General features: G+C 36.9%; 1 protein-coding gene across 1 annotated transcript in view; it reads right to left on the bottom strand.

Moving 5' to 3' along the window:
• prickle3 (prickle homolog 3) overlaps positions 1-15,707 on the bottom strand; it is a 72,306-nt gene that overhangs the window by 5,083 nt on the left and 51,516 nt on the right. Inside the window, exons 3-8 of the mRNA XM_056463067.1 lie at positions 14,419-14,602; positions 14,051-14,164; positions 12,931-13,068; positions 8,734-8,937; positions 6,249-6,435; positions 1,546-1,875 (exon numbers count right to left, since the gene is read on the bottom strand). Of these exons, the coding sequence (XP_056319042.1) occupies positions 1,546-1,875; positions 6,249-6,435; positions 8,734-8,937; positions 12,931-13,068; positions 14,051-14,164; positions 14,419-14,602 (1,157 nt within the window). The remainder of the gene's footprint in view (positions 1-1,545; positions 1,876-6,248; positions 6,436-8,733; positions 8,938-12,930; positions 13,069-14,050; positions 14,165-14,418; positions 14,603-15,707) is intronic.

Here is a 15,707-nt window from a genome sequence, read left to right as displayed (position 1 = left end):
TCAGTTAGTTAGGTTGATTAAGCAAGTTTTTGGACAACAGTGGTTTGTTTTCAGTAGCAGGAAAAAAAAACATAATTCTAAAGGGGCTAATAATATTGACGTTAGCAACAGTTTTGTCAGTCCTATAAAGTCCTAACTAACAGTTCTGTCTGGTTCTCAAATTTGATTGGCTGATAGCCGTGCAATATTCTGCAATATCAGCACTCTTCACCCTTCTGTATTACTCCACCTACGTAGAGTGACAGCAGATCAATAAGCTCACTACAGATCTTACTCAGTACAAATATTGCAGCTGCTGAACAGCATAATGTACTTTTGAGGCTTTTTTAGGTGAGAATGTAGTTGTTTAGATTGCAACTATATGGTTTATTTATATGGATAGTGCCTATTTTAAATCTTCATAAAGACGCAGAACAAAGACAGTTGATGTTCCACCACAAGATGGAGACAGAGACCAAATAAGAAGTCCTTAGAGGAGACAACAGCCTTTTCTCAGCGTTAGTTTCAAACTACAGCTGAAGAAATCATTACAGAACAGGTAAACAACAAGTCCATCTCTTTCATTTGTATGTTGTAGTGCTGTATTTATATCATAGTAATCTGCTAGAGTTTGCTTTGGCTTTTTCCGGATTAATTATTGTGGAATCCCGATTGCAAGAGAAAACTGGGAAATCTCTGTAGACTGATGGCAATTTATGCCGTTCAGCCTTATAATCTTAAAATGTCAGCAAAATCACCTGTTTTGTCATTATTTTAGACATTACACTAGAGAAGCATTCAAACACTAGCTCTAAAGTGACATTGGTGAATGAGCAGCAGTTTCTGCTATTCTGGCGGTCAGCTGCAGATGTGTGTGGACGGTGGAAGAAAGTAGTTCCTCTTAAAAAAAGTGTAAGAACCACTCTCCGTGTTTGATTTTCATTTTATATACACGATTGTGCCGTTGAACTGTTGTATAAAAACAATATCACACGACTAGCAGTGCAATATGGATGTATATTGTCACTGGTGGAACAGTAAGTCACTTGGTCTGCCGCCTCGAGCCAATGTACGTCTCCCACCAGTGCTGGTATACAGCCACATCGCACTGCTACTCATGTGATATTGTGATATTGCTCATATATATATGTATTCCAGGAAGTAAAAGAATAAGATATTCTCCAGAGGAAATTGGGACCTAATCAATAAGTATTAATACTTGCTATTATATTTAACTTTTAAAAAATATTTAAAAATACAGTAACAAAAATCTGGAGAGAAAACATGCTTAATTGCGTTTAAATCCCCACTGAGATTAATGAGAAACAGAAAAGACCTTTTCTTTACATCAAAGTCAACATAAAAGTAAATACAACAAATATTACCATTATACTTATTTATTATTCACCTATACTTATTTATTACTTATAACTACACATTTTATAAACATGCTTCCTAATTTACATAAATTACATTGTTAACAAATTAGAAACTATTGCATATGTGTGAAGCAAGCACCATAAATAATGAAGGTTAAAAAAGATGAAGCATAATAATAAAGTGCACCTTTGCTCTGGGGTGTAAACGGTCCTCCATTAGCTGTTGGTGTCCTCTGAATGCTGATGTCGCTGCTGCCCCCCTGTGGCCGTGATGTGGAGCTGCGCTGCTGACTCTGAAGCGGTTTGTGTGTTGGTGATTTGCTCTGCAGGGCCGAATCACAGGAGTCTGAGTTTTCCGGGTCATCCCCGAGCGAGCAGGAGCGGGAACAGAAGATGAGTCCTCCGCGTGGTAGGAACGGCCGGCCCAGCAGAGGGAGCCGGCAGCAGGCGCAGCAGAAACACTGCTCAGACGCATGCCAGTGCTGGCCCTCATACGTCATCTGACCCTGGTCTATGCCTGCACATAGAGAGAGAGAGAGAGAGAGAGAGAGAGTGAGATAAAGCACACACACACACACACACACACAGCGTGAAATAAAACACAGGACAAGCCCTTCAATCATGGAACATCTCCATCAGGAAGTGCAGCATTTTTCAGTAATTACTGGGCTTTTCACTGCCATCATTGACAGGAATGTGAGTCGAGCTCAGTGCAGCACATCTGGAGCAAAGCTGCAACTGACACACAAAATCACTTCCACCAGAGCTCCAGACCAGAAAAACAACCCAAGGAAATGGGTTGATAGAGAAGCCCAGCAAACACAACAAATGCTTTCTATATGAGTAGAGAAATAGGTAATATGAAATATGAGAAATATGAAACATCATATTCATGTAGTTTGCAGGGTGACACAGTGGCTCAGTGGTTAGCATGGTCACCTCGGGGCAAAAAGGTTGCTGGTTCAAGTCCCGGCTGGGTCAGTTGGCATTTCTGTGTAGAGTTTGCAAGTTCTCCACATGCTGATGTGGGTTTCCACCGGGTGCTCAGTTTTTTTTGTGGATACTACAAAGCATTTTCAATATAAAATTGGAAAGAACAGCATTTATTTGCAACAGAATTTTATGTGATGTAAGAGTCTTTCCTGTCACTCTCCATTTAATCTTCCTTGCTGATCCCAAACTTTTGAACTGTACTTTATATCATTACTTCATCACATGTTTCCCGGCGTGGCATATTATATAATCTCAAATGTTCCAGTGGATAAACATGCAGCGCATATGGCAGCTTTAATATTAAGGTTGTTGTTTTTGATTCATTCATTCATTAATTTTCCTTCGGCTTAGTCCCTTATTTATCAGCAGGTGCCACAGCGGAATGAACCTACAACTATTCCGGCATATGTTTTATGCAGCGGATGCTTATCCAGACACAACCCAGCACTGAGAAACACCCATACACACTCACATTCGAACTCATACACTATAGCCAGTTTAGCTTATTTAATTCACCTATAGCGCATGTCTTTGGACTGTGGGGGAAACCCGAGCACCCGGAGGAAACCCACACAGAAATGCTAACTGACCCAGCCGGGACTCGAACCAGCAATCTTCTTGCTGTGAGGTGACAGTGCTAACCACTGAGGCACAGTGTCACCCCATTTAACTTATATTTTAGGAAAAAAAAATCTATTCTTCTACATTGGAAAACTAAACATTTTTTAAATATTGACTATTGGTTGAATTTAGCATTAGAGCATTTGGTCATGGAAAGGTTGGCTGGAAAATGCATTCGTGGTTCTAATAAAGTGGTCACCTTTTATAACTTTATTTTTAGGATTAGAGCAATAATTAATTGATTTATATTATTGATACATAATTAAATGACATGATAAAAAAAAGAATTATTATTATTCCAAAAACATATTGTAAAAGCCAAAATTTGATTTAACACAATTAATTAATAGTGCTTAAATACATGTACAGTTTGCATAAGAAGAGTTCAGATGCAAAACCCTCCAAATCCATCAGACCTCTTTTCTTGTAAATGAGCATTTTCTACCTGGCTCCTCTGATTAGGTTCAGTAGTTTCATTTCATAGATAATGAAAGGTTATTAGCTAGTAAATAAAATAACTTTTTTTATAAATGTCACTTTAGACGATTCTTTGGTTTTTAACAAGGTAGATTTTCTTTTGCGTCAAAACCAGCTAAATCCACTTGTGCTTTTTTGCAAAAACCTCTAAATCCACCTATTGGGAGAAGACAGGGTAATTAGTTAAACATCGCTAAAGATGCAATTAGAAATAATTTTACCAAACATAAAACACCTAAAATTAAAAATACATAAATCTGTCAAGTAAGTGACGGTTCATTCCGCTGTGGTAACCCCTGATAAACCAAAAGGAATGAATGAATGAATGAAATCTGTCAAGTAAGTGCATTAATCAATAACATAAAAATAAATTGACAATGGTTAATTTCTGATATTTAGGATTTAGATTTAATGTAGGTAGAGCAATGTAAACAAGCTTATCAGACATATATGAAGTAATATAAATAATGTATAGTTTTAAACATTATATTTATCTTTTAAAAATAGCTTACATTAGCTAATAGAACACAAGGTGGGCCGACTGGGCAAATAGGAGATGCCTCTCAGACACTTTTAGAAGCTGTTTTTCATTCATTCTCACCATACTCAAGGTATTGGTCTGTTTTTCATCCCTTGTTTTTCCTCATAGTATCCATGTGGGATAAATGAATGGCATCTTAACTTCGTCTTTCGTGAAACGGTGTTGCCGTTTAATGTTTAGTAAATCAGAATTATTTAAAGTAACGTTGCTGCGCAAAAAAAAACGTTATGGATGCATGCTACACTACAATGTGTTTTCTTTTTCTTAATGCACAGAGTTTTAAGGTAAGGGACGCTTTCATTTGCCATTCACTGACATGCTGATCCAATTCACAGAACTCCATATTTTAAAATCTAGATCGAAAGCAGAATAAAACAGCCGGCGTATCAGTGCGCCTTCTGATTGGTTCTCGGGACATATCGGTTTTTGCTGTCAAAGTCAAGTAGATTTAGATGATTTGAAGCAAAAATATTTGTTGAACATGTACTACATGCCTAAAGCATTCGCTCAGTGTCATTAGTTCATTTTTGGCGAAAGTGGCGTTCAGCGGCTATGTTGATATGATTAGTTGTGTACATTTTAAGATTTCACCCCTACTCCTTTATTTGTGATGGTTTGTTCCGAACATCTTTAGAAACAGAAAATACATTTGAATTCATGCAAAATATTACAAACTTCAAAATTTCAACAAAATTTCAGGAATTTTTTGTCTCTCTTGAATTTTGCTCTTTTATATTTTTTTATTTCATATTTTTCCATAACCTATAAATGGGGGCAACGCAGTGGCGCAGTAGTTAGTGCTGTCACATCACAGCAAGAAGGTTGCTGGTTCGAGTCTCGGTTTTTGCATGTTCTTCCTGCATGTTCTCCCCCACAGTCCAAAGACATGCTGTACAGGTGAATTGGGTAGGCTAAATTGTCCGTAGTGTATGTGTGTGAATGAGTGTGTGTGGATGTTTCCCAGAGATGGGTTGCGGCTGGAGGGGCATCCGCTACATAAAACGTGCTGGATAAGTTGGTGGTTCATTCGGCTTTGGCGACCCCAGATTAATAAAGAGACTAAGCCGAAAAGAAAATGAATGAATGAATATAAATTTGGGTGTATTCATTTTGGACCGTTATCATACTTTGTTAGATAAGCTCCAGATTTGGCTTCAGTACTTACTAATCTAATGTTTATGCACAAATACAATATTGTAAAGCTTCCTTTTAGAAGAACTAAAATGAGAGATTTGTGAGGGGTGTACTCAGGGGCGTTGCTAGAGCCAATTTACTGGGGCACGTGCCCCCTTTACTTCATAGACAAGTGTATTTATTAAGAGTGGTAATTCCGAAATAAAGACGTTTCTCTCTATATTCAACAATCAACGCTGGTGAAAGCAATGTAGTTTAATCAAAACGCAAACTGACGGATCTCTGCATGTGAAAAAACCAAACCCGCGCGTCTCACACAACCCTCCTGCTAGACGCAGTCCCTGTTGTTAACACGCATGCCAAAAAACACCCGCTGCTCACGCGTCGCAAAACCGGCATTAACAGTCTTTTATGCTGAGGTGTCGGCACACAGTCGACAAAACTAAAGTTTAAATAAAATAATGGTGATCTTAACTATGCATGCTTTCTCATAGATTTTTTGTATGAAGCAAGTGACGAGTCAGGGAGGTAAAATTAATAAAGCTAATTCTCTGCCAGTCTAAAACAACAGATAATTCTACAAAACATCTTTTTTGTATTCAATAGAATTGTCTATATAAATTCATTCAAATGAAATTAATATTTATGCAAAAGATTTTTTAAATGATTATTTTCCAGTGTCATTTTTAGGATTAATTATTTAGAATAATAATTGTATAATAGCAATAATACTTTTATTTACTTATAATAAATATTTTTTGTGCATATATATATATATTTTTTTAATTTAATTTAATTAATTTATTTATTTTTGTTTATTTATTTATTTATTTATTTTTTATTTAAGGGGGGACGTGCCCCAGTAGAGCTTTATGTCTGACAACGCCCCTGGGTGTACTCATATATGCTGAGCGCTGTATCTGTATCACAGCAAATGCACTGCCAAAACGCTCACAACTTAGCAATTTTAAAACAGCGCTCGCAATTCTGCTGCGCAAAAACACTTCGGTGGACACACGCCATAATAGTCTACCACTAGATCTTTTTCTTTTTTTAGTCCAGGTAGTGTATTTTAGTTCTTCAGTCACATTTAACAGAGAATCTCCATGTATTCGTGCACTCACCGATATGTTCTCCGCAGGTGTCGCAGTATTCAGCATACAGAGACTCATAGCAGCGGCAGCAGTACGGTCGACTCTCTCTCATGATGTAGCGCTGGCCGCCCAGTGCTGCCTCACACTCGAAACAGCAGAAATGCTTCATGTGCCAGTGCCTACCCTCCGCCTCCGTACACTCGTCCGCAAAGATGATCTGATCAACAACATCACACGTTAAATTATGTGGCCTTCTACTGTTTGCTGTTTGAACATACTCAAAAAATGATGCAGTCAATTTTAGTCAAGTAAATAGGATAGTATGGAATCTTTGTGTAAATAGGCACTGATTTAATTAGAATGTCATTGCTACAGCAATTCACTCAAAAAATTACTTTGCTGCTTGTTCAAACTACTTATTTAAAATGAGTTGAAACAACGCAATTCTTATTGTTTTCTGTTGAATCCACTTAAATTAAATGTTTAAGTTAAGTCAGTCAAATTTGTATTGGGACAACAAGAATGAATTGTGTGAAAGCCAGCATTTTTCCACAGTGTTTACACTTCTGGTCAATTTTTTTGTTGTTGGAAAAAAGTTAACAAATGATCAAACAATAAAGTTCTCCCGTTCCACCACATCCCAAAGGTGCTCTATTGGATTGAGAACTGGTGACTGTGGAGGCCATTTGAGTACAGTGAACTCATTGTCATGTTCAAGAAACCAGTCAGATGATTCGCTCTTTATGAGATGGCACGTTATCCTGCTGGAAGTAGCCATCAGAAGATGGGTACACTGCGGTCATAAAGGGATGGACCTAGTCAGCAACAATGCTCAGTTGGTACTAATGAGCCCAAAGTGTGCCAAAAAACCCACACCATTACACCACCACCACCAGCCTGAAATGTTGATACAAGGCAAGATAGATCCATGCTGTCGATGCCAAATTCTGACCCGACCATCCGAATGTCGCAGCAGAAATCGAGACTCATCAGACCAGACAACGTTTTTCCAATCTTTTATTGTCCAACTTTGGTGAGCCTGTGCGAATTGTAGCCTCAGTTTCCTGTTCTTAGCTGACAGGAGTGGCACCTGGTGTGGTCTTCTGCTGCTGTAGACCATCTGCCTTAAGGTTGGACGTGTTCAGAGATGCTCTTCTGCAGACCTCTTTGTAACGAGTGGTTATTTGAGTTACAGTTTCCATTCTATCAGCTCGAACCAGTCTGGCCATTCTCCTTTGACCTCTGGCATCAACAAGGCATTTGCACCCACAGAACTGCCGCTCACTGGATATTTCCTCTTTTTCAGAACATACTCTGTAAACCCTAGAGATGGTTGTGCGTGAAAATTCCAGTAGATCAGCAGTTTCTGAAATACTCAGACCAGACCGTCTAGCACCAACAATCATGCCACGTTCAAAGTCACTTAAATCACCTTTCTTCCCCATTCTGATGCTCGGTTTGAACTGCAGCAGATCGTCTTGACCATGTCTTCATGCCTAAATGCACTGAGTTGCTGCGATGTGATTGGCTGATTTGAAATATGCATTAACGTGCAGTTGTACAAGTGTACCTAATAAAGTGGCTGGTGAGTATGTGCACAGCTGTTCTTAACAAGTTTTCAACATTTTAAATATTCCAACGTTTAGCCAAACAGACCAGTGGGCATTTATATAGTGGTCAATCTATAATCCACACATTTTTTAAATGTAGCAATCTTGATGACAATTTAAGTGGCGAAGAGTAAAAAGTAATAAAAAATAGGTAGTTCCAGGCTCATTTGAAAAACTTGCCTCAGTCTATATTACTGCGAAACATAACATGTGCTGATGTTTCAGATGACAAATCCACTAGAGGGCACTGTTTACATTTTTGCGAATCTGAAATACTTAGTGTACATTTTGTTGTACGTTCCGGCCTGTTGTACAGATCACCTTGGGAACCACTATAATAAACTGTTCCTTAAACCCAACCAATAGTGTTTTCAAAGAGAAAAGCACACTGCAATATAGTTTTACATTGATTTAACATTGCTTTTTTTTCTCTTTTTTTGAACCATGCTTCACTAGACTTGAACCTGAGCACTCACAAGTTCAACATCGTACAAAGTAAACTGACCACACAAGAAAAGTTGTCCATATGGAGATATAATAAAAGGCAAATGTATCCCATTACAAATCATAGACACTGCTAGGTTATTTTTGTGGTATTTATTTAGTGTTGTGTAAAGAACTGCATGAGAATAATCCTTTATTCGTCAATATTATGTCCCTGTAAATATCATTAATGTGAAAAGGAAGCAAAAGTAGCTGCCCCCTAGTGTTCATTTTACATATAAACTGCAGTCAAATGTATGTTACTTGTTTGCAGGTTTTAAAAATATAGGCTGAAGCACTCATTTCTAATGAGCTTGTGTTGAGTTCATGTCACTTTAATGAATTATAACATCTGACCAGTGGTGCATGTGACACTAAACATTAAACTGGGTGAAATAAATGAGCTGCAGTGAAGCGTTCACCTCGTCGCAGGCCTGGCAGCGGGGTTTGATGCGTTCTGCGTGGTGCCGTCCGCAGTAGATGTGTCCATCCTGGTAGAAGTAAATGAGGTCGACCAGCAGCTCATTACAGGAGGCGCACTGGAAACACTGCGGATGCCAGCAGGAGCCATGACCTGCTCGCGACGCAAACACAGCGATGTCTCCGCCACAGATCTGCCTGCCACACTGACAGCAAAACAGTGGGTGTGAGAAAAGCATTTACAAACTCATGATTACAAACTGGAAAAAAATCTGCATCTAAAGGGGAAAAAATGAGCATTCTGTCTTCATTTACTCACTCTACATGTTTTAAATCTTTAGTTTCTTTCCTCTGTTAAACACAAAAGAAGATATTTTGAAAAATGTTGGAAACCTGTAACCATTACATCTATAGTATTTGTTTTTCCTACTATGGAAGTTAATAGTAACAGATTTTCAGCTTTCTTTTCTTCTTTAGTGTTCACCAGAATAAGGAAATATTTGAGTGTGAGTAAATAGTATGTAAATTTTATATTTGGGTGAATTATCCTTTTAATGAAATCCATGAGGAAATCCCATATGACAACTGTAACATCATATTTATTTACAGTTGAAGTCGAATTATTAGCCCCATACAGAACAAATCATCGTTATACAATAACTTGCCTAATTCCCCTAACCTGCCTAGTTAACCTAATTAACCTAGTTAAGCCTTTAAATGTCACTTTAAGCTGTATAGAAGTGTCTTATATATATATATATATATATATATATATATATATATATATATATATATATATATATATATATATAAATATTTTCTACAATATAGTCATGAATATATTTATACACACAAACTACTAACTTTTATTTTAAATGCTTTTACTTTATTTTTTTTATTTTAAATACTAACCTTTATTTTAAATAATATTTTAAATCGTGATTAATTTTTTGACAGCATTAGTAATAACAATAACTGCAATAGCAACTTCATATTTCAATAAGACTTGATACAAAATAAATAAATACATATAAACAAATAAATAAATAAATAAATAAATAAATCTGAAATAAATCAGATATACTCAAAAAATGACTTTTGCTGCCTGCTCGAAATACTTATTTAAAATGAGTTGAAACAACACAATTCTTAAGTTTTCGTTAACTGTTTAAGTAGTTTTTGGGACAACCTAAATGTTTTATATTGAATCCACTTTGTAAAAACGATTAAGTTAATTTGTGTTGGGACAACACAGTGTATGATTTCTGTCATCAATAGATGAATTAAGCATTTAATATCACTAAGGTTTGCAGTGATTTTACCACAAGTGAAGTGGTAAATCTTCTTCACCACAAGTCTACCACCCTTTAGCTACATCTTAACATCTTGTTCTCCAGCAGAGCCACACCTTCATCATAAACAACTATAATAAAGACCAAATTAAAAACATGGCATGTAGAAAAATGTAAAAAAAAAAAATAGCATACTAACTGTGCTACGTCTCTGTACATTTAGGCATTCACATAAATCAACTCGACGAGACACAAACCGCCAGTCACACCCTGCTGGCAGCCATTCGTCAGCTGCAGTGCATTATGGGTGTTGAAATATGGCAGCGGTTTATGGAAAGTATGCACTTTTATCTAGTACAAATGATATCTGGAGTTTGGATTGAGTTTCCTGAAGCCAGACGAGTGCCTCTTCAGCTCAAGTAGTTTTCCGAACACTCCATACTTGCTATTATTATTGCTGTGATAAGTGTATCAGGATATCTGCAGGTTTCCAAGAGCTATGTTTAAGACTTTTTTAATACCATAGAAAATGAAGTTTAAGACCAATTTTATAGTATAAAATTTAAAAAAATAAATAAATAAGCACACACAACTAATGACCATACTTAACACTGTTAATCAGGGGCATAGCGGACATTTTAAAAGTGCGGGGACAGCTGTATAAGATCCAAAAATTTACGTTCATTTAATTAATAATCTAAATGGTCTGTCCCTAAAAGTGAATGGGACGTATCCCCCGTTCCCCGGGTTGCTACGCCCCTGCTGTTAATTATAGTAAAAGATGGGTGGTTAACACTGTCGCCTCACAACAACAAGGTCACTGGTTTGAGTCCTAGCTGGGCCAGTTGGCATTTCTGTGTGGAGTTTGCATGCTCTCCCCGGATGTTCTGTGAACATGTTTGCGTGTTCTTCCTCCGGGTGCTCCGGTTTCCCCCACAGTCCTAAGACATGTGCTATAGGTGAATTGAATACAATACAATTGGTCGTAGTGTATGTGTGTGAATGTGAGTGTATGGGTGTTTCCCAGTATTAGGTTGCAACTACAAGTGAATCCGCTGCATAAAATATATGCCAAAATAGTTAAGGGTTCATTCTGCTGTGGCGACCCCTGATAAATATAAGAGACTAAAGTCTGATTTTTTACTTCTGCATCAAACACACGTGCACGCTCGCAGTGATTTTGTTTACTCAATCAGCCGACAACTTCAACGTGACTGCTGTTTTCTCTCTTTAAACAATTACGGCTGATGTCTACCAGAATTTCTTTTTAAAAACATTTAAACATTTTAAAAATAGCTTGAAAGAAAAAGAACAAAAGGTTCAGGAAAGTTCAGGAAGCAGCACTAATGACCTGTTATATGCGGCTGTGAGTGTCTCCAGGCATTGCTATGACAACACTCTGGTCACGCTGGTCCCTGGTAAAGTTGTGCATGCGAAAAAAAAAAAATCAGATTCTAGTGGCTGGTCGATTGGTGCATCTCTAGTACTTCATTTGTTAATGTACAGGTTGATGCAGCTGTTATAAGCTGTTATAGTGCGAAATCCCTACAAATGCCGTTTATGTAAGCAAAATCCAAGCAAACGTTAATAACGTAAAAAGACTATAAATGGGCTTTGGTTCAGCCCGTGTTGTTCTGCATGATGATAGACGAAGAGATTTAAGCAGATTTCAAAACCGGGTGGTTGGGATTTTATTTTTAAGAGATGGATTTAAGACTAATTAAAGGTCCAGTGAAATTAAAATAACGTTATTTAGATGTCAGTATCAGTATGTTAGTCTTCAAGTACATCTATAAGCTAGTGTGGTACAAAACAATGACAAAATCCACGTTTAGAAGATATTGTTGGGAAAAAGGAATTACAAAGGAATTTTTTTAAACATATTTTTGTCTCTTTTTCTTTTCATTAAACAATTTTTTTTTTGTATTGCTTAAAGGTGATATATTAACTGAAATTCTTCTCGAGTGTGATCTGTTTTGCATACTAATCAAGCATTTTTACAGAAGTAGACGAAGCTTGTCTAAAATTAACTTGAGCTCTGTGGCGAAACTTCCTGTCAACACAGAATTTGCAGTTGTGAAGTCTTATGCTTTTTGACGTTGTCCAAAGAATTAGTAGAAAAAGAGGATGTATGTATGGGTGCGGCCAATGGAGGACTGGACAAATTTCACTAAACTCCACCTGTTAATATCAGCTGCCTATATAAGTTGAAGTCAGGAAATGAAAACGGTGCGCACCTCCTGAATGTAACTTTTGCATTGCATTGAGGATAACAGAATTCTGTGAATCGAATTATTCATTTGTATCCAATAAGTTACTAAGATTTTTAACTTTGAAGAAAAACCTCTCCTGACCTTTCTATTGAACACGCATGGAATTGATTAAATATTCCAACAATATAAAACAGATATAAACATGTAAAGCTTGTAGCTTGTCAGTTCTGTCTAAATGTTTTTTCACGTCACCTCATACTTCAGTTTCTCATCAAATCTTGACCAATCAAATGTTCTATAGTATCTGACATGCCCCTCCCCCTTCGAGATGCTTCTCATTTGCTTTTCATTTGATGCGCTTGAGCTCAACCACTCTCACTGGCAGAGCTTTGATAAAACAAAACGCTATTGGCTGTTGTTTAAAAGGGGAGGAGCTACTCTATATCCTGCCCTCTCTTTGTATGTCAGTTGAGATTACGTCAAACATCAAATAAAAAAATACACACTTCACAGGACTTTAAGACCTTATATTTATTGGATTTAAAACTTTTTAAGGCTCCGCGGACACCCTGTGTATACTATTAAGTGTGCTATTGAGCTCAGTATACTGTGATTTCCTGGTTAAGCATGCAGTCAGTTGAAAAGCAGCTTTTTGACTGATTTGCTGACAGTCTGGTATTCTTGTGTTTCTCACCTGTTGGCAGATGGCTCCAGTCATAGTGACCGGGAAGAGTCGGACAATGCCCCGGCCCAGATTCTCCCTCTTCCTTTGCTGACTGAACAACCGCAGCTCTTTCTTCTCTTCTTCATCCAGAGAGTTGCAGTACTGAGGCTTTGGAAAACACACATTTACAAAAGCTGTTAGCATCAATGCAAACATGACATTGTTTTTAAGTTCACTGATATGTTCTGACCAAATATTGATGGTCAAATTTGCTGAAATGTTTCACATTAAATGTGGGGTTACATCGTTAGTTAAATTAATTAAACTAAATTAAATTAAACATATATTTTTTATTAAATGCCCATTAAGAGCCAAATAAATATCATAAAAATTACCTACTTTGATCATTTAGTTTTTTTGTTTTTTTGTATTTTAATATTGGTGAGCATTATTTTAGTAAATAAGTAAAAAATAAATAATGAAGTGAAATTTAAAGTAACAAATGTTAAATAAGTAAATAAAAAAATAAATAATTATTAGGACAATTATGAAATAACAACTGGTAAATTAAAAAATTATAAACATATATGCTGTATATTAGCACTGATGGGAGGCGTGCGTTGGCTCAAGGCTTCAGGCCGAGTGCCTTAGTGTCCCACTAGTGACGATATACATCGGTATTGCACTGCCATGAGTGTGATATTGCATTTATACAACAGTTCGACAGCATAATAGTGTATGTAAAAAAGAAAATCAAACACGGAGAGTCTCAAAAATCCTTTTGTAAGAGGAACTACTTTCTTCCGCCGTTCATACACATCTGCAGCTGACTGCCAGAATAGCAGAAACCGTTGCTACTTCCTCAACATGACTTTAGCGCTAGTGTTTGACTGATTCTCTAGCATAATGTCTAAAATGATGACAAAACAGGTGATTTTGCTGACATTTTAACATTATAAGGCTGTATATATATATATATATATACACTAGCTAAATAAGTAAATAAGTAAATAAAAAAGTAAAAATAAAAAGATAAGATAAGAAAATATTTAATTTAAATTATAGTGACAACTTAAATTTATATTTATACATATTTATATTTGTCATGAAGAGCATTTAGACATGAGTGTGAGGACGTGGGGAGTTTCACCTCACTGTCATGGGCTGGCAGCTGGTGCAAAAGCTGCTTGATACGATATCGCTCTCCTGGACTGTTGACGTAGGGAACCTTGTCCTCAGGAATACAGCTGAAGTACTGATAAACCTGCACACACAAGAACAGAGTTACACAAGAAAAACACATCATGCTTTGAAATGAAGATTTTATTTATTATAATCCAATACTCCATAGCCCTGTGTGAAAAAGTGTTTGCCCCCTTAAACGTTATAACTGTTTGGGGGGGGGGGGGATATACAGGAGGGCTAATAATTTAAGAGGGCCAATAATTCTGACTTCAGCTGTATATTACAAACTTATATCATTATATGTTAGTGTATCTACAGACTGTTGTTGGTCACCTGCTCAGGCTTGATCCCGGGCGGCACCCAGGCGTATTCCTCCGAGGCGCAGCCCGAGTCGTCGTCCGATATGGAGTGCCTCTGGAAGTCGGACACCAGCTTCATCATCATTCTCTCCAGCTGGCCGGGCACCGAGCGCACCACATGCTCCTCACGAACACACTTACAGTGCACACAGATCTTCCTGAGGAAACGCAGCAGCACAAGAGCGATGAGAGAATACTACAGACACAAACTCACTCTTTCTACACAGCTCTTTAGCATTCATGATCTGGAAAAGAACTAAATGTATGAATAAATAAAGTTTCAAATAAATAATAAATAAATAAAGTTTCGTAAAAGAGACATTTGAAGTGTTCAGGCAAAAAAAAAATCATAGATTTGTGGTTAAAATAAGGAAGCAATTGTATATTCATAACACAAAGGATAGATGGTACATTTGTGCAAATTCAGCATTTCCTTAAAAGGAAAGACCACCCAAAAATAAAACATTGTGTCACCATCATATTGCAAAAATATATTTTTTTTTTGATGAAAGACAACAGATTTCAATTTCCACAGTAAAAGTGAACACAGTCTGAGGCAGTTTAAGGTTTAGTTTAGCATATTTTTGCATTCCCTGCTTTTCTATGAAAACACACACCTGATAAAGTTACATTTTTGGTCGCATCTTATGCATGACACTAGCATGGCACCGGTTAACATGATAAAAATGAGCTGCCCCATCTAATGTTTATTTCTACTGAGCACTCTGGTTTGGTACGGTAAAGAAAGGGTTCCCAAACTTTTCCCCTAAATAACAATTACAGAAACTTGCAACCCGCACTTTACAAACGTAACACAAAAAACATACAAATGTTGTGCAATAGAGCACACATACCAATAGGCCTATATAAAAAGGAGCATACTGACAACATGAAATAGTCTAATAGTCTAACAAATGTATATTTATAGGGGGGGGGGGGTATTCATGAACACGTTATGTTTCTTTCCTGGGAATAATATTTCTAAAGAAGCTGTTGACAAGGAGTTGAACCAGATTTTGGTAAAAACCAAAACAATACAAACATAAAAATAAAACAAGTTATGAGTTATGTGTAATAAAAATGGAATGACACAAGGAGAAAGCACTGAACTACTGAAACCTATTTAATGCTTTTTACTGAGAGATTTCAGCTGCTGTCTGGGCTTTCACTGCCTTTTTACACCTCCTGTCCTTCATGTGTTCAATACTTTTTCCCTGTGTCATTTCATTTTATTACGCATAACTTCATTTGTAAACTAACTAG

The sequence above is a fragment of the Danio aesculapii genome, chromosome 8 (assembly GCF_903798145.1).
Source record: "Danio aesculapii chromosome 8, fDanAes4.1, whole genome shotgun sequence".
Lineage (NCBI taxonomy): Eukaryota > Metazoa > Chordata > Actinopteri > Cypriniformes > Danionidae > Danio > Danio aesculapii.
The sequence above is the reverse complement of the archived record's forward strand: the minus strand, read 5'-3'. Positions and strand labels throughout refer to the sequence as shown.